Genomic DNA, 26,025 nt, shown 5'->3' on the forward strand with positions numbered 1-26,025 from the left:
TGTGCCAACCAAACTGTATAATGTGAATGGTGTATTGTTTTACTGGCTATAGACAGGAATAAACCTACATTCCTGTTCCGCCTCTATAGACATCATTCATAAAAGACAACAAAAACAACAAATGGGTGTGCCAATGGCATTGGGAGGGGGCGCTCTGCTACACAGTAGGGGCGTTGTGAATGACTGCATCAGACAAATGTATTTGAACCCCGGGTATGAGGTAAGCAGGGTGGAAAACTAACGCACAAGCTATTACAAATCAAGCTTACACAAGATGGACCATGGAACCGCCAACAATGGTCTCACAAACACTCTGGGTCAGAGTCCGCTCCCATCATCCACTCATTCACTGGAGAGAAAATGAATGAAAATGTGTGTGAGAGAGTGAGAGCGAGAAACTACAGAGGCACAAACGTTATTTCTGTACTTTGATCTCCAAAACCAGACAGTGCTGTTACAGTCTTTAGTGTTGCTTACTTTGTTGTGTTGTTACTTGCTGCCACAAATAAAACAGTGAGATAATATGCCACCTGTAGCCGCTACCAACATTTATTTATACAGTACTACATACTTCACTTCTCCATCCACAGATAACACAGACTGCAGTCAGAGTGCAGTATAACAGCATTATGCTGCAAATACTGTGTCCAATATAACACAGTTTATTTTTATTGCCCACAAAATACCACAGTCGACTGCAGATTTCAAAACTGCAATCCCTTTTTTGTAAGGATGGCAGCAATAGAATGATAATCTCTCTAGTTCTCCAACTCCAGTCTGCAGATTCGTGTACAATCTATATGATTCTGAATGTAATTTCTTCCACCACGTGGTGGCGCCCTTTAAAATGATGAGTGGGTCGACTTTCAATGTCAGTGGCTACTTCCGTTTTCGGAAGAGTGCAGAAAGAAGCCGCAAAATCAACATTCATTGACAGAATTTGTAAATAACACTATTTTATAAAAATTGGTAAGGAATTTGAATCAAACCACCGACTCTACAAGAAATAACAAATCAAATGTATTGATGTAAAGTGCCCCACTCAAGTTTTCTGTTTAGAAAGGCTATTTTATAGCGTGTGGTATATTTGAATTAGCAAACTGGCTACTATTAGCTACAGCTTTCTAACGTTACAACGTATTTGGGAATTTCCTAACTAACTGGTAAATGTAACATTGCCAAATAGCTGAAATTGAATTATAATTCAAACAAATGTCTGCTCTTTCGAAATAATATAGTAAGCTAATGACTGTAGCTAGCTAACGTTAGCAAGCTACGTGGGGTTTTCTACAATAAGATCCACCACGTTAATTAAGGTTATCTAATGTTAGTTAGCTAGGATCTCAATGTGTACATATTTAATATCTACTACAGCGGTGTTGGGTTCAGGATGTCAGGACAGAAGCGTCCGTGTGACTCCAGCGCCCCCTCTTCCTCGTCCGGTGCGCCCCCCGATAAACGGAGGGAGCGAGAAGGAGGAGAGGACGGGGTTCCCGGGGTCAGCGCTACTGCCGTGGAAACCGTCATCAAACTCGGAGGGGTGTCCAACTCGGTGAGAGAGCTGCAAAGTGCCTAGCCTGTATTTATCCTATCTCTGTCTGCCTGCCTTTACATATGGTAGTTATGGCTTGTCAGCAGTGTCGTTGATTGTGTTGTTCTCATCTGTTCGGTCTCTTTCTCTTGTGGTCAGGAAGAACAGGATGTCAAAGCTCTCCATGTGAAGAACAGGAAGTTGGGAGAATCCCTCGATCAAAGACAGGTACACACACAAACAAATACACAGGCACACACAAACCTACAACTCCTGTTTTCACTATATACATTTATAATGGGACCGTTGCTCTGCAGGTGATTGAGGATGAGCTGAGAGAGAGAATCGAGAGACTGGAGACTCGTCAGGCTACTGATGATGCCAGCCTACTGATCCTGAACAGATACTGGAATCAGGTAACTATTCATTCACTCAAATAATGAACAATATGCAATTAAAACATTGCACATAGATAAAATTAGAATATAGAGAATTGTTTTAATGCTAAATACCATCTACTTCCCCTCTCCTCCTCTTAGTTTGATGACAATGTGCGCCAGATTGGCAGGCGCTACGACCAATCAGGAAGCGAGCCTGTGGAAACCCAGGTAGAGGGGCGGAGCCTGAAGCCTGACACCCCAGAACCCGACGGCGACTCCAACCAGGAGAGAGCCAAAGACCGAGGTAAAGAGGGAGAAAGAGTATTTGCCCCGTTTCTAAATTAATCTACTTTTGCATATTTTTGATACTGAATGTTATTATATCTTCAACAAAAACCTAATATTAGATAAAGGGAACCTAAGTGAACAAATAACACAACAATGACTTGATTGTGAATGATTTCATAAACAAAGTTATGCAACACCCAATGCCCCTCAATAACTGGTTGTGCCACCTTTAGCTGCAATGACTCCAACCAAGCGCTTCCCGTGGTTGTTAATCAGTCTCTCAAGTTGCTGTGGATAAATTTTGGCCCACTCTTAACATGCAGAAAGAAGTGTTACTTTTTAACCATATTAATGTAGACTTGATTGTGTGTTATGGATCAGTCTTGCTGCTTGACCCAGCTACACTTCAGCCCACAGAAGGATGACATTCTCCTGTAGAGTTCTCTGATACAGAGCAGATTTCATGATTCCTTCTAATTAAGGAAAGTCATCCAGGTCCTGAGACAGCAAAGCATCCCCAAACCATCCCACTACCACCACCATACATGACCCTTGGAATGAGGTTCTTACTGTGGAATGAAGTGTTTGGTTTTCGCCAGGGATAATGGGACCCATCTTGTCCAAAAAGTTGACTAAAGTTAGCCAAAAAGCACCTGGATGATCATCAAGACTCTTGGAAGAATGTTCTATGGACAGATACAAAATTATAACTTTTGGAAAACATGGGTTTTGCATGGAAGAGTGGGCCAAAAGTCCTCCACAGCGATGTGAGAAACTGAGAACTACAGGAAGCATTTGGTTGTGGTCTTTGCAGCTGAAGGTGGCACAACCAGGTATTGAGTGTAAGGGGGCAATTACTTTTCACACAGGGGAATTGAGTGTTGCATAACTTTGTTAAATTAAATAAATAAAATAAGTGTTCAGTTTTTGTGTTATTTGTAAACTAATTTTCCCTTTATCTAATATTATGTTTTGGTTGAAGGTCTGATAACATTTAGAATAAAACATATGCAAAAATAGAGAAAATCAGAAAGGGGGCAAATACTTTTTCACAGCACTGTATATACATACATATACATATATATACAGTACCGGTCAAAAGTTTGGACACCTACTCATTTCAGGGTTTTTCTTTATTTTTTACTATTTTCTATATGTTTTTTTAAATGTATGGATAGCCAGGGGCACACTCCAACACTCAGACATAATTGATTTTTAATTGATTAATTGAGTCCTCCAGATCAGATGCATTTGGGATTACCAGGGAGGTTCTCTTGATAAGTGTGTCAATTGGACTGTTTACTGTCCTGCTAAGCATTTCAAATGTAATGAGTACTTTTTGGTGTCAGGGAAATGTATGGAGTAAAAACTACATTATTTTCTTTAGGAATGTAGTGAAGTAAAAGTTGTCCAAAATAAAATATAAATAGTAAAGTATTGTACAGATACCCCCCAAAAATGACTTAAGTAGTACTTTTGAGTATTTTTACTTAATTACTTTACACCACTGTTTGGTAGTGAGTACTAACTCCTGTCTGCACCGTGTGGCTGTCCTCCAGGCCAACAGGGTGAGACAACCACGTCCTTCCTGGCTACGCTGGCCAGCAGCAGCAGCGAGGAGATGGAGGCGGAACTGCAGGAGAGGGTGGAGTCCAGCCAGAAGCAGGCCAACCGTGTGGTGGAGATCTATGACAGCTTGAAGACCACCGTGGAGCAGCTGAAGAAGGATCAGGACTCTGGAGCAGGTGACTGGGGAGAGAGAGGGGCAGGGGGGCAGCTTTGAGAGGAATGAGGGGAGTGTAGGGGTAAGATGGGATGGTTTGAGGGGAGTGTAGGGGTAAGAGGGGATGGTTTGAGAGGAATGAGGGGAGGGTAGGGGTAAGATGGGATGGTTTGAGGGGAGTGTAGGGGTAAGAGGGGATGGTTTGAGGGGAGTGTAGGGGTAAGAGGGGATGGTTTGAGAGGAATGAGGGGAGTGTAGGGGTAAGAGAAGATGGTTTGAGAGGAATGAGGGGAGTGTAGGGGTAAGGGGATGGTTTGAGAGGAATGAGGGGAGTGTAGGGGTAAGGGGTAGGTTTGAGAGGAATGAGGTGAGTGTAGAGGTAAGGGGATGGTTTGAGAGGAATGAGGGGAGTGTAGGGGTAAGGGGTAGGTTTGAGAGGAATGAGGTGAGTGTAGAGATAAGGGGATGGTTTGAGATGTGTGTTGGGTTAAGAGGAAAGAGGTAATGAGATGTGAAGAAGGGTGAGGTTTGGGAGTGAAGATGGTGAGAACAGCAAGGGTGTAAGTGTTTATTTATTTTTCATTTTCGAACAGAAGCTAGTATTAGCATTTAGTAAGGTCATTGTTGAGTGAGCAAAGTCAGGAGTATTAATGTCATGACATCATGTCTTGTATTTCCAGAGGGCTCTGTGTGGCAGGTCGCTGTCCAGCTCAACACCCTCCTGTCTAATGAGAACGACCGGCTGCGTCAGCTGACCGATGACCTCCAGCAGAAGCACAGTCACATGACTAGCGAGGTGATGTGATGTACCGCATCACGGCTGGGTGGGGCTCACGTCCCTCTCTTGACAGCGGATAAATACTTTTTTACGTTACACATTTTGCCATAGGTTAGAGAGAACTGTTTGCCGTTTTTAAGATGATATCTGAGTAAGACTGACTAACAAAATCAATGGGGTCCCTCGACCATGATTACTAAATTTAGATTGCTACGGTAGTCCAGCCAGCTATCTAAAACGGTTAGCTGACATGGCTAATTGACTGACTATCAGTGACTGACATAACAACAGGAAAACTGCTGATGCACAACCACATTTCTAAATTGCACCTCGTGTATTCTAACTCGTAACAGTGAGTTGAGACCCCGACTGAGTTCCTAAAAAAAATAAGGAGGGGGGGGCACCATTTGTCTTACATCAACACTTGCACTAATTCTCTGTTTGTTGATCTCTACACTATGTACCTTACTAGTGAATCACCACCACTCCCACCAGCCCCCATATTGACAGTAACTCTGTGTCCCTGTAGTCTCGTTCTCTGGGTCGGGCGGTGGCGAGGGCAGACACACGGGTCAGTGAGCTGCAGGGCCTCATTGAAGAACTCCAGTGGGACATGGAGAAGATCAGACGCAGAGAAACCCGCCTCAACACACACCTGGGAGAAATCCTGGAGAGGGTAAGGCTGCTGCTGTGTGTTTTTGTGAATCCAAGTCAAGTCTCTCTGCAGCAATGTCTTTGACAGCAACTAGCCTATGTTTACCATTTTGTAATGGAGTATATCTGTGTCATGTTGTTTATATACCACAGCACTATATCTATGTAAATGTAGCATGTTTATTCCATGTGCTATTCCTCCCAGGTGAACAGTAAAGGCTACAAGGTGTGTGGGGAGGCCAGCAGTGTGTGTGGAACCATCACCATCAACAAGAGAAAGGTATAAAAACATCCTCTTTGTTCTGCCATTTGTACTTGTCAGAAACAACATGGACCTGGAGTTATAACTCTTCAATTTCCCCTTCCTCTCCTTTCCCCCTGCCCCCTCTTTCTCCAACTGTCTCTTCTCTTTCCCCCTCCCGTCTGTCAGTTTGAGGAGATGAACAGTGAGTTGGAGGAGAACAGGGAGCTGGCGGAGAACCGTCTGAGCGAGCTGCAGCGGCTACAGCAGGACCTGCAGACGGTCAACCAGGAGAACAACAACATGAAGGTGAGCCTGCAGGGACAGAGCCAGGGACAGAGCCAGGGACAGAGCCAGGGACAGAGCCAGGGACAGAGCCAGGGACAGAGCCAGGGACAGAGCCATTGGTTTACCTGAGGTCCCACATCCTTACTCAGTCAACCAAACCAGTCAAATTAAGGTAAATAGATAGGTGGAGGTTCTTGTTTTTCTCTGTTGCTTTGCTCACCTCTTTGCTCTGTCCATCTCTTTTATCTCTCCTTCTCTCACACTTTCTCTTCACCTCGCGCTCTCTCACTTCATTTCTCTTTCATTCCATTTCTCGCTCTCTTTTTTTCTGCCTCTCTCTCCTCTGTTTCTCTCTCTGTTAGGTGGAGTTGTTGAGTCGTGCTGAGGGGGTGGTGAGGGAGAGCTCAGAGTACCGCTGTCTCCAGTCCCAGTTCTCTGTCCTCTACAATGAGTCTGTGGGCCTTAAGTCTCAGCTGGATGAGACACGCACACGCCTCAACACCACCAGAACGGCACGCCTCCGACAGCTAGAGCACATGGAGGTGAGTGTGGGTGTGTGTGTGTGAGCTATAGGTATGAACGTTTAAACGAAATAAGAATCCTTAACGCTATTTATAAGAAGAAAAATACCCTCTAGAGTCAATCTAATTAGCATTTTTAACAATATTTCACTTTAAGCTAGAGATACCAATGGCAGCCTTTCGCATCTGCGGTGAAAGGTGGCCGAGCTACAGCGGTGTTTGTCAGACCGTGAGACTCACATCTGCGGTGAAAGGTGGCCGAGCTACAGCGGTATTTGTCAGACCGTGAGACTCACATCTGAGGTGAAAGGTGGCCGAGTTACAGCGGTGTTTGTCAGACCGTGGGGCTCACATCTGAGGTGAAAGGTGGCCGAGCTACAGCGGTGTTTGTCAGACCGTGGGGCTCACATCTGAGGTGAAAGGTGGCCGAGTTACAGCGGTGTTTGTCAGACCGTGGGGCTCACATCTGAGGTGAAAGGTGGCCGAGTTACAGCGGTGTTTGTCAGACCGTGAGACATCCCGAAAATTGGTCTTCTCACAAAAACGTCTGTAGCGTCTGAAAGGTTTGGAATTCAAACTCTTATAACCCCTCTATGGAAAGAATCGATTCTCAGGAACATGATGGTGTTCTACGACCCCCACAAGTGTCACGGGACTCGTCTGAAGTCGGTTCCGCTGATCTGCCAACTTCTATCTGTAATGCCCGAACTGTTTTTGGCTACACACTAATATGACTACTCTGGAAAGGTGATCCTCAGGAACATGTACATGTCGGTTGTTTTGCTTTAGGGCGCCCACAAGCCTCACATGTTTATGGAAATGGAAGTGGAAGTATAGAAATGGAAATAAATATGGAAGGAGTTTAGTGCCCACAAATGGTTAAATATGGGTAAAGAAATATACACAAATTATTTCCTGAACTTCCGGATACCTCTCTGATATAGGACAGACACTTTAAAACAAACTTTGCAAGCCAAGAAATTGCAAGATATAGCTTTTGTTTGCCGATAGGTAGTCCTAGTGCAGTGTTCTGGCTGGTGGCCGATATGCCTGTACAGGGACCCTCTCTTCATCCCTTGCTAGCTTGCTATGAAAGATGCAAGTGTTTGATTGTTCTCGGAAGTATGAGAGCTAATCTCCTCCATCCAAAAATACAGAATCTTCACACTCAGAAATGGGAGTCGATGATTGGAGTTGTAGTTAACAGTTGGAAAAATGGCAGAGAAAGTCGAGTGACAGCAGAGAAGTCCTGTATGGCAACACTTTGAGATGTTAAATGAAGGAAATGCTAACTTTGCGAGGTGGAATTGAGGTAGAGTAATGCAAGTGCAATGCTTAACCATCTGAAAGGGACGCACCGTGAGACCCAAACCATTGCTAGCAGCTGCATTGTGAATTCATATGAAATTTTATACATATTTCTTATTGTTTTTTACGGAAAACTGATAAAAATGTCTCTATGTGCAGTTTAAAGGAAGTTGCTAACTAGCGCTAGTGCAATTGTTAACTAGCATTAGCATAATAACTGGGAGTCTATGGGTATCTGCTAACATGCTAGTAGATACACATAGACCTCCAGTCATTGCGCTAACGCTAGTTAGCATTTTCTCACAAAACTACCTGTAATTTCCTTCATACTGGACACAGACATAAAAATGGTATCCACAAGTTCATTTGACTCTGAAGTATTATATTAAGTGCCCTGTTGCCAAAATTCCGAAGTATCCCTTTAAACACAATGGTTGTGTGTGTGGTAACGGTCTCCGCTCTCCTCCAGAATGATGAGGTGTCTCTCCAGAGGAAGGTGCGTACAGAGGTGTTCCAGCTAGAGGACACTCTGGCCCAGGTCAGGAAGGAGTACGAGATGCTCCGGATTGAGTTTGAACAGACCCTCGCTGCCAATGAACAAGCAGGTCAGTGTCTTTACCTCACATGAAAACAAATATGGCCTTACGCTCCTCCTCACCAGCTACTATTTACCTGCAGTTTCAGATCCTCCTTGAAAACAGCATCTCATCTATTTCTTCCTCTCTCTCAATCTGTCTCTCTCTTAGGTCCTATCAACAGGGAGATGCGTCACCTGATCAGTACACTGCAGACACACAACCAGCAGATGAAGGGAGAGGTGGTGAAATACAAGCTGAGACTGAGAGAGGCACAGACGGACCTCAGCCAGGTGGGAGACAGACAGACAGAAAGACAGACATACCGACAGACAGACATACCGACAGACAGACATACCGACAGACAGACATACCGACAGACAGACATACCGACAGACAGACATACCGACAGACAGACATACCGACAGACAGACATACCGACAGACAGACATACCGACAGACAGACATACCGACAGACAGACAGACAGACATACCGACAGACAGACAGACAGACAGACATACCGACAGACAGACAGACATACCGACAGACAGACATATACCGACAGACATACCGACAGACAGACATACCGACAGACACAGACAGACATACCGACACAGACAGACATACCGACAGACAGACAGACATACCGACAGACAGACATACCGACAGACATACAGACAGACCGACCGACAGACAGACAGACATACCCAGACAGACACAGACAGACATACCCGACAGACAGACAGACATACCAGACAGACAGACATACCGACAGACAGACAGACATACCGACAGACAGACAGACAGACAGACATACCGACAGACAGACAGACATACCGACAGACAGACAGACATACCAACCGACAGACAGACAGACACAGACAGACATACCCCGACAGACAGACAGACCGAGACAGACAGACATACCGACCGACAGACAGACATACCGACAGACAGACAGACAGACAGACAGACAGACAGACAGACAGACAGACAGACATACCGACCGACAGACAGAAATACCGACAGACAGACATACCGACCGACAGACAGACATACCGACCGACAGACAGACATACCGACCGACCAGACAGACATACCGACCGACCGACATACCGACAGACAGACATACCGACCGACAGACAGACATACCGACCGACAGACAGACATACCAGACATACCGACAGACAGACATACCGACAGACGGACAGACATACCGACCAGACAGACATACTGACATACCGACATACTGACAGACATACCGACAGACACACAGACAGACAGACAGACCGACACAGACAGACATACCGACAGACAGACAGACATACCGACAGACAGACATACCGACAGACAGACAGACAGACATACCGACAGACAGACATACCGACAGACAGACAGACATACCGACAGACAGACAGACAGACAGACAGACACAGACATACCGACAGACAACAGACATACAGACAGACATACCGACCGACAGACAGACATACCGACCGACAGACAGACATACCGACCGACAGACAGACATACCGACCGACAGACAGACATACCGACCGACAGACAGACATACCGACCGACAGACAGACATACCGACCGACAGACAGACATACCGACCGACAGACAGACATACCGACCGACAGACAGACATACCGACAGACACAGACATACCGACAGACACAGACATACCGACAGACATACAGACATACCGACAGACAGACAGACATACCGACAGACAGACATACCGACAGACAGACAGACATACTGACATACCGACACACAGACAGACATACTGACAGACAGACATACCGACAGACACAGACAGACACAGACAGACATACCGACAGACACAGACATACCGACAGACAGATATACCGACAGACAGACATACCGACAGACAGACATACCGACAGACAGACATACAGACAGACATACTGACATACCGACAGACAGACATACATACTGACATACCGACATACTGACAGACAGACATACCGACAGACATACCGACAGACAGACACAGACATACTGACATGCAGACAGACAGACATACCGACAGACAGACAGACAGACAGACGGACACAGACATACCGACAGACAGACAGACAGACATACCGACAGACAGACAGACAGACACAGACACAGACATACCGACAGACACACAGACACAGACAGACACAGACATACCGACAGACAGACAGACAGACATACCGACAGACAGACACAGACATACCGACAGACAGACAGACAGACAGACAGACAGACAGACAGACATACCAAAGCCAGGTGAGAGTGTGAGGCATGCAAGGAGGAGACTGTAAGAGAGACTAAGGGAGTTGAAGCCCATTAAGAGAGAGAGAAAATCCTGTCATCTGAATTCTGTGCAATTCCCTCCTCTCATAGGCTCGCACTACGAAGGGTAGCGCTATCCTCCAATCACAATCCAGTACGGAGCTGGATGTGAAGGAAGAGGCCATCTCCCCCCTGACGCCTGCTGCCTCTGGTGATGTCACCATCAAGGTGGAGTCTGACAATGGTTCAGTCACACCCAACAGCACTAGTAAGTGTTATTAATAGTTTATTAACTATTTAGTAACTCTTTATTAACTGAACTGATATTCATCCTCTCTCTCTGTAGGTACCTCTTTGAAGACAGAGCCTGGGACAGAGACAGAGGGAGAAATCAAAGAGGAGGAGAAAGAGAAGGAAATTAAGAAAGAGGAGAAGAAGGAGAGAGAGAGGCCAACCCGTGGAGGGGGTGGGGCCGTGAAGGAGGAGAAGGAGAAGGCTGGGACCAGCAACCAATCGGAGGAGGTGACTCTGGAGCGCCCATCTGTGATTGGAGGACCAAAGAGGAAGGAGGTGGAGCAACTAAAAATTGTCAGGGCGGACCTAAAGTAAGTTTGATGATGATTGACAGTCATGATTGATGATGGGGGTTAGGATGATATTAATGATGATGGGGTTAGGATGATGATAATGATGATGGGGTTAAGGATAATATTAATGATGATGGGGTTCGGATGATATTAATGATGATGGGGTTAGGATGATGTTAATGATGATGGGGTTAGGATGATGTTAATGATGATGGGGTTAGGATGATGTTAATGATGATGGGGTTAGGATGATATTAATGATGATTGGGTTAGGATGATATTAATGATGATTGGGTTAGGATGATATTAATGATGATGGGGTTAGGATGATGTTAATGATGATGGGTTTAGGATGATGTTAATGATGATGGGGTTAGGATGATGTTAATGATGATTGGGTTAGGATGATATTAATGATGATTGGGTTAGGATGATATTAATGATGATTGGGTTAGGATGATATTAATGATGATGGAGGTTAGGATGATATTAATGATGATGGAGGTTAGGATGATATTAATGATGATGGAGGTTAGGATGATATTAATGATGATGGAGGTTAGGATGATATTAATGATGATGAGGTTAGGATGATATTAATGATGATGAGGTTAGGATGATATTAATGATGATGAGGTTAGGATGATATTAATGATGATGGAGGTTAGGATGATATTAATGGTGATTGGGTTAGGATGTTGTTAATGATGATGGTTAGGATGATATTAATGGTGATTGGGTTAGGATGATGTTAATGATGATGGGGTTAGGATGATATTAATGATGATGGAGGTTAGGATGATATTAATGATGATGGGGTTAGGATGATATTAATGATGATGGGGGTTAGGATGATATTAATGATGATGGGGGTTAGGATGATATTAATGATGATGGGGGTTAGGATGATATTAATGATGATGGGGGTTAGGATGATATTAATGGTGATGGGGGTTAGGATGATATTAATGATGATGGAGGTTAGGATGATATTAATGATGGGGGTTAGGATGATATTAATGATGATGGAGGTTAGGATGATATTAATGATGGGGGTTAGGATGATATTAATGATGGGGGTTAGGATGATATTAATGATGGAGGTTAGGATGATATTAATGATGGAGGTTAGGATGATATTAATGATGGAGGTTAGGATGATATTAATGATGATGGAGGTTAGGATGATATTAATGATGGGGGTTAGGATGATATTAATGATGGGGGTTAGGATGATATTAATGATGGAGGTTAGGATGATATTAATGATGGGGGTTAGGATGATATTAATGATGGAGGTTAGGATGATATTAATGATGGAGGTTAGGATGATATTAATGATGGAGGTTAGGATGATATTAATGATGATGGAGGTTAGGATGATATTAATGATGGGGGTTAGGATGATATTAATGATGGGGGTTAGGATGATATTAATGATGATGGAGGTTAGGATGATATTAATGATGATGGGGGTTAGGATGATATTAATGATGATGGAGGTTAGGATGATATAAATGATGGGGGTTAGGATGATATTAATGATGATGGGGGTTAGGATGATATTAATGATGATGGAGGTTAGGATGATATTAATGATGGGGGTTAGGATGATATTAATGATGGGGTTAGGATGATATTAATGATGATGGGGGTTAGGATGATATTAATGATGATGGGGGTTTGGATGATATTAATGATGATAGAGGTTAGGATGATATTAATGATGATGGAGGTTAGGATGATATTAATGATGGGGGTTAGGATGATATTAATGATGATAGAGGTTAGGATGATATTAATGATGATGGAGGTTAGGATGATATTAATGATGATGGAGGTTAGGATGATATTAATGATGGGGGTTAGGATGATATTAATGATGGGGGTTAGGATGATATTAATGATGATAGAGGTTAGGATGATATTAATGATGATGGAGGTTAGGATGATATTAATGATGATGGAGGTTAGGATGATATTAATGATGATGGTTAGGATGATATTAATGATGATGGAGGTTAGGATGATATTAATGATGATGGGGTTAGGATGATATTAATGATGGTGGTTAGGATGATATTAATGATGGGGGTTAGGATGATATTAATGATGGGGGTTAGGATGATATTAATGATGGGGGTTAGGATGATATTAATGATGATGGAGGTTAGGATGATATTAATGATGATGGGGGTTAGGATGATATTAATGATGATGGAGGTTAGGATGATATAAATGATGGGGGTTAGGATGATATTAATGATGATGGGGTTAGGATGATATTAATGATGATGGAGGTTAGGATGATATTAATGATGGGGGTTAGGATGATATTAATGATGGGGTTAGGATGATATTAATGATGATGGGGGTTAGGATGATATTAATGATGATGGGGGTTAGGATGATATTAATGATGATGGGGGTTTGGATGATATTAATGATGATAGAGGTTAGGATGATATTAATGATGATGGAGGTTGGGATGATATTAATGATGGGGGTTAGGATGATATTAATGATGATGGGGGTTTGGATGATATTAATGATGATAGAGGTTAGGATGATATTAATGATGATGGAGGTTAGGATGATATTAATGATGGGGGTTAGGATGATATTAATGATGATGGAGGTTAGGATGATATTAATGATGATGGGGGTTAGGATGATATTAATGATGATGGGGGTTAGGATGATATTAATGATGATGGGGGTTAGGATGATATTAATGATGATGGGGGTTAGGATGATATTAATGATGATGGAGGTTAGGAAGATATTAATGATGATGGAGGTTAGGATGATATTAATGATGATTGGGTTAGGATGATATTAATGATGATGGGGTAAGGATGATATTAATGATGGGGGTTAGGATGATATTAATGATGATGGAGGTTAGGATGATATTAATGGTGATTGGGTTAGGATTATATTAATGATGATGGGGTTAAGGATGATCTTAATGATGATGGGGTAAGGATGATATTAATGATGGGGGTTAGGATGATATTAATGATGATAGGATGATATTATTAATGATGATGGGGTTAGGATGATATTAATGATGGGGGTTAGGATGATATTAATGATGATAGGATGATATTAATGACAGGCTCTGCTCTGTCCCCTTGAAGGAAAGCCCAGGAGTCTCAGAGGGAGATGAAACTACTGTTGGATATGTACCGGTCAGCACCCAAAGAGCAGAGGGACAAGGTCCAGCTCATGGCTGCTGAGAAGAAGGCCAAGTCAGAGGTACATACTTAGCTGAGACACACTTAGCTGACGTTACTTAGCTGAGACACACTTAGCTGACGTTACTTAGCTGAGACACACTTAGCTGACGTTACTTAGCTGAGACACACTTAGCTGACGTTACTTAGCTGAGACACACTTAGCTGACGTTACTTAGCTGAGACACACTTAGCTGACGTTACTTAGCTGAGACACACTTAGCTGACGTTACTTAGCTGAGACACACTTAGCTGACGTTACTTAGCTGAGACACACTTAGCTGACGTTACTTAGCTGAGACACACTTAGCTGACGTTACTTAGCTGAGACACACTTAGCTGACGTTACTTAGCTGAGACACACTTAGCTGACGTTACTTAGCTGAGACACACTTAGCTGACGTTACTTAGCTGAGACACACTTAGCTGACGTTACTTAGCTGAGACACACTTAGCTGACGTTACTTAGCTGAGACACACTTAGCTGACGTTACTTAGCTGAGACACACTTAGCTGACGTTACTTAGCTGAGACACACTTAGCTGACGTTACTTAGCTGAGACACACTTAGCTGACGTTACTTAGCTGAGACACACTTAGCTGACGTTACTAACAAAACAGTGAAACTTCACTAGCAAATATTGTATGGCACGTTCCTCTATTGAAGCATATAGTATTTAATTCTTTACAAGTATTATTGATTTGTTTTTTTGGAGTGATGGTATGATAGTAATGGTCTGTGTATTGGGTTGTTACTATTGAGGGGTAGCAATTGATGGATGGAATAACTGTGTTAACTGCTGTGTGCTCTCTGTGTATTGAGTTACTATTGGTTATTATAAACTGGGTGGTTCGAATGCTGATTGGCTTAGAGCCGTGTTATATCAGACATTATTAACTGGGTGGTTTAAGCTCAGAATTCTCATTTTACTGTTGGTTACCAGTTTTTATAATAGCACGAAGGCAACTCTGGGTTTCAGTAACTGACTTCTTCTAAATGTTTGTCTATAAAGATTGAGTTTGTCTGAAGATTTTATACACCTGTCAGCAACTGGTGCGGCTGAAATGGCTGAATCCACTCATTTCAAGGGGTGTACACATACTTTTGTATATATAGTGTACTACAGCTAGGGGCTGTGTCCAGGCATCCACATTGCGTGCTAAATAAGAACAGCCCTTAGCTGTGGTATATTGGCCATATACCACACCCCTTTGAGCCTTATTGCTTAAATATACACTTGAGTATACAAACATTAAGAACACCTGCTCTTTCCATGATGTCGACTGACCAGGTGAATCCAGGTGAAAGCTATGATCCCTTATTGACGTCACTTGTTAAATCCACTTCAGTCAGTGTAGATGAAGGGGAGGGGACAGGTTAAAGAAAAATGTGTAACTTGGCACAACTGTGGGAAACATTGGTGTCACTAAGGGCCAGCATCCCTGTGGAACGCTTTCAATACCTAAATAAGAGTTTTTTTTATTTAACCAGGTAGGCTACTTAAGAACAAGTTCAGGCTGTTCTGAGGGCAATAGGGTGTGAAACTCAATATTAGAAAGGTGTTCCTAGTGTTTTGTACATTCAGTGAAGGTATTTTCTCATTGAACAGATAATGAGAGGGAATGACAGTGGGGACAGACAGGTTCAATCAAAGGGAAGAAAACTGGACTCATACTGAAGATGTGTGGCGGAGCTGTTTGCGTTACCGCTTGACCAGCCAGGACACTTGACTTACTGTTGTGTAATTAGAAGTGATTTATTGATGGTGATAACAGCTGTGTTTTCTGTGTGTCAGGCGGAGGAGCTGAAGCAGCGTCTCAGGGATCTGGAGGAGAGGGAGAGGAGAGAGGGGAAGAAGATGGCCGACGAGGAGGCACTGAGGAAGATCCGCTCTGTGGAGGAACAGATCAACATCCTCAACAAGAAGCTCTCCCTGGCCAAGCAGGTGTGTGTGTGGGTTGTGTGTGCGTGGGGGGGTTTACATATGTGCATTTAAGCATAATGCATTTCAGCAAGACACTAATTTCTCGCACCATCATTCATATACCCCCCACTCTGCTCCTCCCCCTCCTTATATACTTCAACCCCACTTTCTCTCTCTACCACCCCTCCTTCTCCTCTTCCATCCCCCCTCCTCCACTCCCCTGTCTCTCCCCCCACCGTCTCTCCCCTCCCCTCCCCCCACCGTCTCTCCACTCCCCCGTTCATCCCCTCTACTCCCCGTCCCTCCACCCCCCTCGCCTCCACTCCCCCTCCACTCCCCTGTCTCTCTCCCCTTTACTGTCCCCGTCTCTCTCCCCTTTACTGTCCCCGTCTCTCTCCCCTTTACTGTCCCCGTCTCTCTCCCCTTTACTGTCCCCGTCTCTCTCCACTTTACTGTCCCCGTCTCTCTCCCCTTTACTGTCCCCGTCTCTCTCCCCTTTACTGTCCCCGTCTCTCTCCACTTTACTGTCCCCGTCTCTCTCCACTTTACTGTCCCCGTCTCTCTCCACTTTACTGTCCCCGTCTCTCTCCACTTTACTGTCCCCGTCTCTCTCCACTTTACTGTCCCCGTCTCTCTCCACTTTACTGTCCCCGTCTCTCTCCACTTTACTGTCCCCGTCTCTCTCCACTTTACTGTCCCCGTCTCTCTCCACTTTACTGTCCCCGTCTCTCTCCCCTTTACTGTCCCCGTCTCTCTCCCCTTTACTGTCCCCGTCTCTCTCCCCTTTACTGTCCCCGTCTCTCTCCCCTTTACTGTCCCCGTCTCTCTCCCCTTTACTGTCCCCGTCTCTCTCCCCTTTACTGTCCCCGTCTCTCTCCCCTTTACTGTCCCCGTCTCTCTCCCCTTTACTGTCCCCGTCTCTCTCCCCTCTACTGTCCCCCGTCTCTCTCCCCTCCACTGTCCCCGTCTCTCCCCTACTGTCCCCCGTCTCTCTCCCCCCCGTTACTCTCCCCCCCCCGTCTCTCTCCCCCCACTGTCCCCCGTCTCTCTCCCCCCACTGTCCCCCCCTCTCTCCCCCCACTGTCCCCCGTCTCTCTCCCCCACTGTCCCCCCGTCTCTCCCCCCCACTGTCCCCCCGTCTCTCTCCCCCACTGTCCCCCGTCTCTCTCCCCCCACTGTCCCCCCGTCTCTCTCCCCCCACTGTCCCCCGTCTCTCTCCCCCACTGTCCCCCCCGTCTCTCTCCCCCCACTGTCCCCCGTCTCTCTCCCCCCACTGTCCCCCGTCTCTCTCCCCTCCACTGTCCCCCCTCTCTCTCCCCTCCACTGTCCCCCGTCTCTCTCCCTCCACTGTCCCCCGTCTCTCTCCCTCCACTGTCCCCCGTCTCTCTCCCCTCCACTGTCCCCCGTCTCTCTCCCTCCACTGTCCCCCATCTCTCTCCCCTCCACTGTCCCCCGTCTCTCTCCCTCCACTGTCCCCCGTCTCTCTCCCTTCCACTGTCCCCCGTCTCTCTCCCTTCCACTGTCCCCCGTCTCTCTCCCTTCCACTGTCCCCCGTCTCGCTCCCTTCCACTGTCCCCCGTCTTCCCCCCCGTCTCCCCCTCTCCCCATCTCTTCCCTCTCCCTTGTCTTTCCCCATTCATCTGCCGCTCCCCTCTTTCCTTCTCTCTCCCCCCGTCTCTCCCGTCTCGCCCCCCGGTCTCCCATGTCTCTCCCGTTTCGCCCCCCTGTCTCCCATGTCTCTCCCCCTCCCATTTCCCGTCTCTCCGTCCCATCTCTCCCTCCTCTCCTGTCTCTCCCCGTCTCTCTCCTCTCTCCCCTCCATTCCCCTGTGTCCTCTCTCCCCCTTCTTTCCTTCCCATCCTCCCCACCCCTCTCTTTGCCTCCTCACCCCCCTCTCTCCCCCCTGTCTCTCCCCCTTCCCACCAGGAGGAGGATGCGTTGCTGAGTGAGATGGATGTGACGGGCCAGGCTTTTGAGGACATGCAGGAGCAGAACATCCGACTGATGCAGCAGTTGAGGGAGAAGGATGACGCCAACTTCAAGCTGATGTCGGAACGCATCAAGTCCAACCAGATCCACAAGCTGCTCAAGGAGGAGAAGGAGGAACTCGCCGACCAGCTGCTCACGCTCAAAACACAGGTGAGAGGAAGTGATTGAAACGGTGCAGTAAATTGATTTGAGCGTCAGAATGTCACCCGCTCAATTTGAGAGATAAAGTTTGGGAAAGACAGTAACTTGACAGTAGCAAATCTCTCTCTCAGGTGGATGCCCAGCTGCAGGTGGTGAGGAAGCTGGAGGAGAAAGAGCGCCTCCTCCAGGGCACCATCAGTACAGCAGAGAGAGAGCTGGCTCTGAGGACACAGGCTCTGGACATGAACAAACGCAAGGTAGCTAAAACACACACTCTTACTAGGCTTAGGTAACTGCACAGGTGAACACACACAGAGAATACCTACTTCCTTGAAAAATGCCAACTGACAACATATATTTTTTCTTACCCCTGTCTCCTCACTCCTCCCCTCCTCCAGACCCAGGAGTCATCGGTGCTGTCGGAAGAGGTGCGTAGTCAGCTGGACCAGGTGCAGCAGAGACTGGGAACCGTCAGGGAGGAGGTCATAGAAAACAGCATCTCCAGAGAGAAGGAGTCCTTCAACGCGCGCCGCGCACAGGTCAGGCCACACACACACTCGCCAAGTTTAGGTAACTGCCCACGTGCTCATGTAACGACACACACGATTCAAATCCACTTGAACAGAATTCGAACTTTGGTTTATTTAAAGATTGCAGCCCCCTGCCTAACCCTGCTCTTCCTATCTTTATTGTGTTTCAGGAGGACATCTCCAAACTGCGGAGGAAGATCGAGAAGGCTAAGAAACCAGCCGAGACCGTCCTCAACGGAGACGACATCCTCAACGAGGAAATCAATGATTACAAGGTAGTCTGGATGAACACTATTCTATACCAGGTGCACTGTATGTTTAATTAAGCAATAAGGGACGAGGGGGTGTGGTATATGGCCAATATACCACGACGCATGCGGAGTACCTGGATACAGCTCTTAGGCGTGGTATATTGGCCATATACAACAAACCCTCGATGTCCCTTACTGCTGTTATAAACTGGTAAGCAATGTAGTTTGAGCATACCTGTGGTATACGGTCTGATATACCATGGCTGTCAGCCAATCAACATTCAGGGCTCGAACCACCCAGTTTATAATATGTAATGATGCAACTATAATTCACCTGTTTTATCAATCTTACTCCCCATCTCTCTCTCTCTCCCTCCATTTCTACGCCCCCAGGCGCGTCTGACGTGCCCGTGCTGTAACTCCCGGGTAAAGGATGCCGTACTGACCAAGTGTTTCCACGTCTTCTGCTTCGAGTGTGTAAAGACGCGCTACGACACGCGCCAGAGGAAGTGTCCCAAGTGCAACGCCGCCTTCGGCGCCAACGACTTCCACCGCATCTACATCGGCTAGAGAGGGTGGAGGAAGAGTAGGAGGAAGGGACCGTAGGGGTTAGGATAGTGGTGCCGGGAGGTCAGCGGTATCCACACCGGGCTTTCTGTCCAGACAAACAAAACTGTTATCACCACTCTAAAGAGTGAGGTGGAATGAGACTAGAAATCTGAGAGGTTTGATGGACATGTAATCATTATGGGAATCTATCCACCTTGCTCTCTGATAGGCTATGTGGAGTTGCTGACTGACACCTATTCAGTACTCTCGGATCTCCACAATAGTGGTGGGGGCTAAGGGTTGTTTCTGGATTGGTGTACATTACATTGACTTATAGAGATCATGGTTATATTTGCTGGCTGTGCACTGCCTGCCTGGCTGGAAGAAAAGCCTATAGGAGAGACTGCCTGCCCGGCTGGAAGAAAAGCCTATAGGAGAGACTGCCTGCCTGGCTAGGAGAAAAGCCTATAGGAGAGACTACCTGCCTGGCTGGAAGAAAAGCCTATAGGAGAGACTGCCTGCCTGGCTAGGAGAAAAACCTATAGGAGAGACTGCCTGCCTGGCTAGGAGAAAAGCCTATAGGAGAGACTACCTGCCTAGCTGGAAGAAAAGCCTGTAGGAGAGACTACCTGTCTAGCTGGAAGAAAAGCCTATAGGAGAGACTACTTGCCTGGCTGGGAGAAAAGCCTATAGGAGAGACTGCCTGCCTGGCTGGGAGAAAAGCCTATAGGAGAGACTGCCTGCCTGGCTGGAAGAAAAGCCTATAGGAGAGACTGCCTGCCTGGCTGGAAGAAAAGCCTATAGGAGAGACTACCTGTGGCTCAACAATAGGATTACAGTACCTAGGGCCTTGTGTGGGGGAACAGTGAGATTTGACTTGAAGGGATCCTCGTAGACACACTTTTCCATAGTTGATGTAGCTACCGGGGGTGTTTTTCTCTCCTCACTGAGTTGATGGAGAGAGAGATACAGACCTCTTTCACTTAATAATTTCAGTCCTGAAGGGCTGCAGTGATGTGCTGAAGACCCTGATAACCATTTGATAACAGACCTGTTATAACTGATAGTCAACTTCTCTCCCCAGTACTGCTACCCCAGGGAACTAGACACCAGATGACCTTCCTCGGGCTCTGGATTTAGACTGGTGTGTGTGTGGGCATCTCAGTTTACACACGTGTGAGGGAGAAGGTAAAACAGAGGAACCATTTGCTAAAATGGTTAGAATATCAATGGTGAGAGTCCCTGGACTAACAGGGACCCTTGCTCCACCTGTACTCTGTCTGTGTGACCTGTCAATGTTGTCCTTGTATTTCTCTTTTTGTATTTGAAAGCTGACTCGTCAGGCCATAGACAGACATGCTACCAATACCTTGAACTGATGCCGATGTGTAATATTGCTGCTCTGAAAGTTATTCAACTGCCATCAAATCTAGAAGCTTGTCTTGCAATTGGTTACTTATCAGTAAAGTTTGTGCATTTTTATTAGCTACAGTATATCATTCAATGTCATCATCAAATTCATTGTATCATCAGAATCATCTTAATGTTTTAACCCTTAACCTGCTTTAACCACAAATCCCAGTATGCAAATCCCAAATCTGTTTTTGCCACCATCCAAACCCACCGCCTTTAGCACCCCAGACCCACCCCCTTTAGCACCCCAGACCCACCCCCTTTAGCACCCCAGACCCACCCCCTTTAGCACCCCAGACCCACCCCCTTTAGCACCCCAGACCCACCCCTTTAGCACCCCAGACCCACCTCCTTTACCACCCCAGACCCACCCCCTTTAGCACCCCAGACCCACCCCCTTTAGCACCCCAGACCCACCCCCTTTAGCACCCCAGACCCACCCCCTTTAGCACCCCAGACCCACCCCCTTTAGCACCCCAGACCCACCCCTTTCGCACCCCAGACCCTCCCACTTTAGCACCCCAGACCCTCCCCCTTTAGCACCCCAGACCCACCCCCTTTAGCACCCCAGACCCACCCCCTTTAGCACCCCAGACCCACCCCCTTTAGCACCCCAGACCCACCCCCTTTAGCACCCCAGACCGGTTTGAAGGGAGATCTGTCAGATTGTACTAAACCAGAAGCCAGCATATCTTGACGGAAAGGGGTGCCCATCGAGTTGTAAGCGGCTTTTTTGCAAGACAATCCATCGTGGCGTTGAAGTTGATGCAAGGAAAAAATTGACATATAATAAAATCCGTGTGGAATACTGAAACCAAAAACCTTTAGGGGGACGCGCGCTTTTTAAGCGCGTCAATGATCGTGCCTTCCAAAACTTTCCTTTCAACCGCACAAACCTGAAAAAATTCGACACGTTGTAAAATAATCACTAGCGTTCAAAATATAGGCTGTCCACCGCTGGAAAATTATACGTCTTTTGAAATTACCGTCGTTCTATTCTTAACCAGTTCAATACCAAATATAGTCATGGTGTTAATATGAAATGTGCTTGAACGGTGCTCTGGTTTGGGGTAACGTTGCCAAAGTTTATAATTAAAAACGCTGAGATAAGTAATTTAATCACTTGCACGTGACACATTTTATGTTTGATGATACAACCCACGAGCACTAATTTAGAGTATAGGGTCCCAGCTAATTCTGTTTTCTCAAGTTTGCAAGGCTCGTATCTCCAGATTGTATTACCCCTGCAGAGCAAGCCGATGTAATGGGCTACATCTCGACCGTTTTGTTTGAATGACTGACAACCGAAGCCGTTTTTAAACCTCTGGTTTTTACCACGCCTTTTTAAAGCAAATTTGCACGCACATACCTCGATCTGTGTTGACCATAGATTTCGCAGCTTATCCTATAGAAAACGTTTTTATATAACTGTCTATAATAATTATAACGTTAAGGTGCCCAAAAAATCGGATTTTCCAAAATGATCAACAACCGTGCAGATTCATCCTCAGTACGGGTTTTATTATCCACACTTGTTTTGTTGCTCGGTTTGGCAGCGCGATGCTACGGGCAGGCCATGCCGTCCAAAGAGAGCCCTCAAGCGGCCCCAGCATCATTCAGTCTCCGGTCCCTGGTCACGGGGACCTGCGAAGATGTCCACAGATACGTGGAATCCGTGGTGGGAACCAATGTGATCGAGTCGACTGTTGAGGTTTGGAAAATAAACCATATTGAATGTAGGCCTACTTTATAGTCGTTATTTTAGTAAATCTAATCAGCACCCAATCCTGTTTCCTGTTATTCTAGCATGTTCATTCATAAATTAACTACATCATTTATTAATTATATCTTATTTCTAAGGGTGACCTTTGCTACCTTCAAAAGATTTGCATAATTGTGGTTTTCTGTCAACTAAAATTGTCCTCCTTAAAATCTGACTGCATTCCTCTGCATCACTTCCTTCACTCCCTCCCCACCCCCTTTTTCCTTCCCCGACCCCCTTCCCTGCATCTCCCCCTCTACCCTTGCCTCACTACCTGATAATCTCTCCTCTGACCCCCACTCTGCTCTGCCCTAATTTCATGTCTGCCTATATCCATGCACCCCCCTGCTGCCACTACTCTGTGTGCCCGGCACCCCTACCCCAGAGTGTGCTGTTGTATTTAGTCACATCTATTCCATGGTAAGAAACCACCAGGTTCCCCGCCCGAATAACCTCTGTTCTGACATAGACCCAAAATCAAACTCCTTATAGCCCTGAATGCAGGGCACGTGTCAGTCATTTCATACAGCGTGTCCTACAGAAAATTAGTACATCACTCTCAAATTGGAGGCTATATCATGGCAGTTGAATATTTGGTTTTATGTGTTTGTAACAGTATATAGCCACATTCATTCCCATGTTTTAGGTTGTCAGGGGGGCTTTTTAAAAGTTGCATGCAGACACATTACAGCTGTCAGAGATGGAAAGTTGTCTGTCCTGCTCTAACCCAGAGGCTGATGGGAGAAGCTATAGTTGTCTGTGTCCTGCTCTAACCCAGAGGAGGCTGGTGGGAGAAGCTATAGTTGTCTGTGTCCTGCTCTTACCCAGAGGAGGCTGGTGGGGGGAGCTATAGCAGGACAGGCTCATTGTAATGGCTGGAATGAATGGAACGGTATCAAACATAAGGAAACCACATCTTTGACTCGGTTCCATTTATTCCAATCCAAGCATTACAATGAGCCCGCACTCGTATCACTCGTCTCACTAGCCTCCTCTGTTTGACACACAGAACAGTGGTGCTTGTGTAGTAGCAACAGGTGCAGAGTAGTCTGTGTCCTACTACTGTGACTACCCTTGACCTCAGCTAAGCAGTCTGGAGGGTTGTCGGTCCAGCTGTCAAGTCTTTTTTGACGTGATAGGACAGCTTCAATCTTACACACACACACACACACACACGTGTAACAGCATCAACAACACCACCATTATGCCAGCTAGGAAAGACACTTGTGCATAGGACTGCACTTGGATAGTAACTGACTGGCCATTGTTTAACTGACTAACTGAAGGCCTGTGTGTGATCAAAGGCAACTTGTAGATATGTTTGTGGTATAAAACATACCTGCAACCCACAAAAAGATCTTGTTCAGAGATGATTGACTCAGTGACCAACCTATTTATACTGATTGACCACAGCTGTTGCTATCATTCTAATTTAAGGGTATCAGTTTTCAGTCGTGCTGCACTAACACTCACTCGAGGATCATGGGAAAAAATTAATGTTACTGTACATAAGCTATAGGTCGGGGGAAATATGCTGGCTTCGTTGGTCATTTTAAAGGGAATGTCTGCTCTACTCTAGAAAGGGAATATGTTTTTCAACCAGAGCAACGGTTATAATTCTCAAATGTCAACATGTCAAACATTCTTCACTCTCCCTCTCTCTCTCCCTCAGTTCTTTGAGATGTTGAGCCGGTTTCTGGCTGAGGGAGCTGCCAGCGGACTGAATGTCTTCTCTGTTTACGTCACAGATATCCTCAGGGTCACAGGAGTTGATGGTGGGTGTCAGTTTGTGTTTAGTTGGAGGGAGGGAGAGAATCCTTTCTGCATAGAATCCCATCTTTTCTGGATTTACAGAGATAAAATCAGAATGTATTTCCACCACACCACTGGCAATCAGAACATTTTCCCTTTCAGGCCGTCGGATCAGTATCTTTATTTAGTTAATTGTTGTGCCAGGGAAGATGTTTTCACCCTCAGGGAAGTTGGCCTTGTCTAAGAAGAGCTGCTTCTCCCCCTCTGTATGGGAACTGGGAGGTGTGGGTTTTTCCTCGTGTCTGTGACTTTTTCTCTGTAGTAGGATCTAACAGCACATGCCATTCACTCTCAATGATTGCTTCTCAAATTCACTCAGGCCTTAAAATATATGCACTGACAAGTTCAAGAGTAAAGATGGTGACAACAAAATAATTGAATTACCCCCCCCAGCAATATTCAAATATGCTTAACCCTCTCCTCTTTCTCTCCAGTGCACCTGCCGTTCCCTCACTTCACCGCAGAGGGCGTGGCCTCGGCTGGTCAGTGGGCTCTGCTGGCTCTGATTGGCTACTGGGTGCTGTCGATCATCTTGCGCATGCTGGTGGGTGTGGTGAGGAGGGTGTTCTGGATGCTGAAGGCGGGCATCGCGCTGTGGCTCTTTGGCCTGATCGTCAGTGATGCTAAGGCTGGTTCAGACACCACAGCCGTCCGGCTAGCAAGCCTGGTGCTGGGGTGTGCCCTCCTGGGGCTGGCCAGCTCTGGATCGGAAAAGACAGTTCAAGTGGAAGACCGCATGAGCATCCTGGAGGGAAGGGTGAAGGCGGTGGAGAGGAGGAAGGGAGAGGAGTGATGGAAGGAGAGAGGGGGAGGATAGTTGGAAAGGATGGTGGTGCTGAAGGGGGTCTGTCAGTTTCTCAAATGAAATAAAGCAACCACCACGATTTCTTTGATTGAAAGTGGCTTTTCAATTCTTATCCCATCGGGTGTTTGTCTATTACATGTAATATCTGACATCTGTGATACATGGAATATACGGGGGATTTATTTTTTTAAGCAAGGAAATGGATAAGTATTCAAGTGATTTTAATTATAGTTTAAAAATTGGCTCATTCATCCCCCTCTCCCCTGTAACTATTCCCCAGGTCGTTGCTGCAAATGAGAACGTGTTCTCAGTCAACCTAGCCGGTAAAGTAACAAATAAATAAAATACGGAACAAAAATAAACACAACATGCAACAATTACATGAGTTACAGTTCATATAAGGAAATCAGTCAATTGAAAGATTCATTAGGCCCTAATCTAT

The 26,025-nt window shown here is 45.9% G+C and overlaps 2 protein-coding genes across 5 annotated transcripts; both read left to right on the forward strand.

Annotated features, from left to right (window-relative positions):
* Positions 1–847: 847 nt before the first annotated feature.
* On the forward strand, positions 848–21,276 carry LOC118363957 (E3 ubiquitin-protein ligase BRE1A-like). Of its 2 annotated transcripts, none has more exons than XM_052488196.1 (22): positions 848–969; positions 1,375–1,552; positions 1,691–1,759; positions 1,849–1,947; positions 2,071–2,215; positions 3,759–3,944; positions 4,603–4,718; positions 5,230–5,376; positions 5,560–5,634; positions 5,785–5,904; positions 6,246–6,425; positions 8,182–8,317; positions 8,459–8,580; positions 10,692–10,848; positions 10,927–11,185; positions 14,311–14,428; positions 16,203–16,352; positions 18,258–18,470; positions 18,593–18,718; positions 18,860–19,000; positions 19,162–19,266; positions 19,636–21,276. In XM_052488196.1, exons 2-22 carry the CDS (start codon positions 1,391–1,393, stop codon positions 19,810–19,812), a joined length of 3,003 nt encoding a protein of 1,000 aa, XP_052344156.1. In that variant the 5' UTR covers positions 848–969; positions 1,375–1,390; the 3' UTR covers positions 19,813–21,276. The 2 variants fall into 2 exon arrangements, with proteins under 2 accessions (XP_052344156.1, XP_052344157.1); XM_052488197.1 differs by having other exon boundaries at positions 18,261–18,470.
* On the forward strand, positions 20,840–25,664 carry LOC118363385 (uncharacterized). 3 transcript variants are annotated; one of them, XM_035744193.2, is made up of 4 exons: positions 20,840–20,979; positions 22,761–22,915; positions 24,639–24,741; positions 25,213–25,664. In XM_035744193.2, exons 2-4 carry the CDS (start codon positions 22,781–22,783, stop codon positions 25,569–25,571), a joined length of 597 nt encoding a protein of 198 aa, XP_035600086.1. In that variant the 5' UTR covers positions 20,840–20,979; positions 22,761–22,780; the 3' UTR covers positions 25,572–25,664. The 3 variants fall into 3 exon arrangements, with proteins under 3 accessions (XP_035600086.1, XP_035600085.1, XP_035600084.1); XM_035744192.2 differs by lacking the exon at positions 20,840–20,979 and adding an exon at positions 21,800–21,924; XM_035744191.2 differs by lacking the exon at positions 20,840–20,979 and having other exon boundaries at positions 21,830–22,915.
* The last annotated feature ends 361 nt before the right edge of the window (positions 25,665–26,025 follow it).

Source organism: Oncorhynchus keta, chromosome 30, assembly GCF_023373465.1.
Source record: "Oncorhynchus keta strain PuntledgeMale-10-30-2019 chromosome 30, Oket_V2, whole genome shotgun sequence".
Classification (NCBI taxonomy): domain Eukaryota; kingdom Metazoa; phylum Chordata; class Actinopteri; order Salmoniformes; family Salmonidae; genus Oncorhynchus; species Oncorhynchus keta.

Bases quoted from the DNA above. Each gene is read 5' to 3' on its own strand.
- LOC118363957 (XM_052488196.1), top strand. From the start codon at position 1,391: ATGTCAGGACAGAAGCGTCCGTGTGACTCCAGCGCCCCCTCTTCCTCG. The intron at 4,719-5,229 runs GTGATGTGATGT...GTGTCCCTGTAG, and splicing joins ACAGTCACATGACTAGCGAG to TCTCGTTCTCTGGGTCGGGC. The intron at 18,471-18,592 runs GTGAGAGGAAGT...TCTCTCTCTCAG, and splicing joins TGCTCACGCTCAAAACACAG to GTGGATGCCCAGCTGCAGGT.
- LOC118363385 (XM_035744191.2), top strand. From the start codon at position 22,685: ATGATCAACAACCGTGCAGATTCATCCTCAGTACGGGTTTTATTATCC. The intron at 22,916-24,638 runs GTTTGGAAAATA...TCTCTCCCTCAG, and splicing joins TGATCGAGTCGACTGTTGAG to TTCTTTGAGATGTTGAGCCG. The intron at 24,742-25,212 runs GTGGGTGTCAGT...CTTTCTCTCCAG, and splicing joins CAGGGTCACAGGAGTTGATG to TGCACCTGCCGTTCCCTCAC.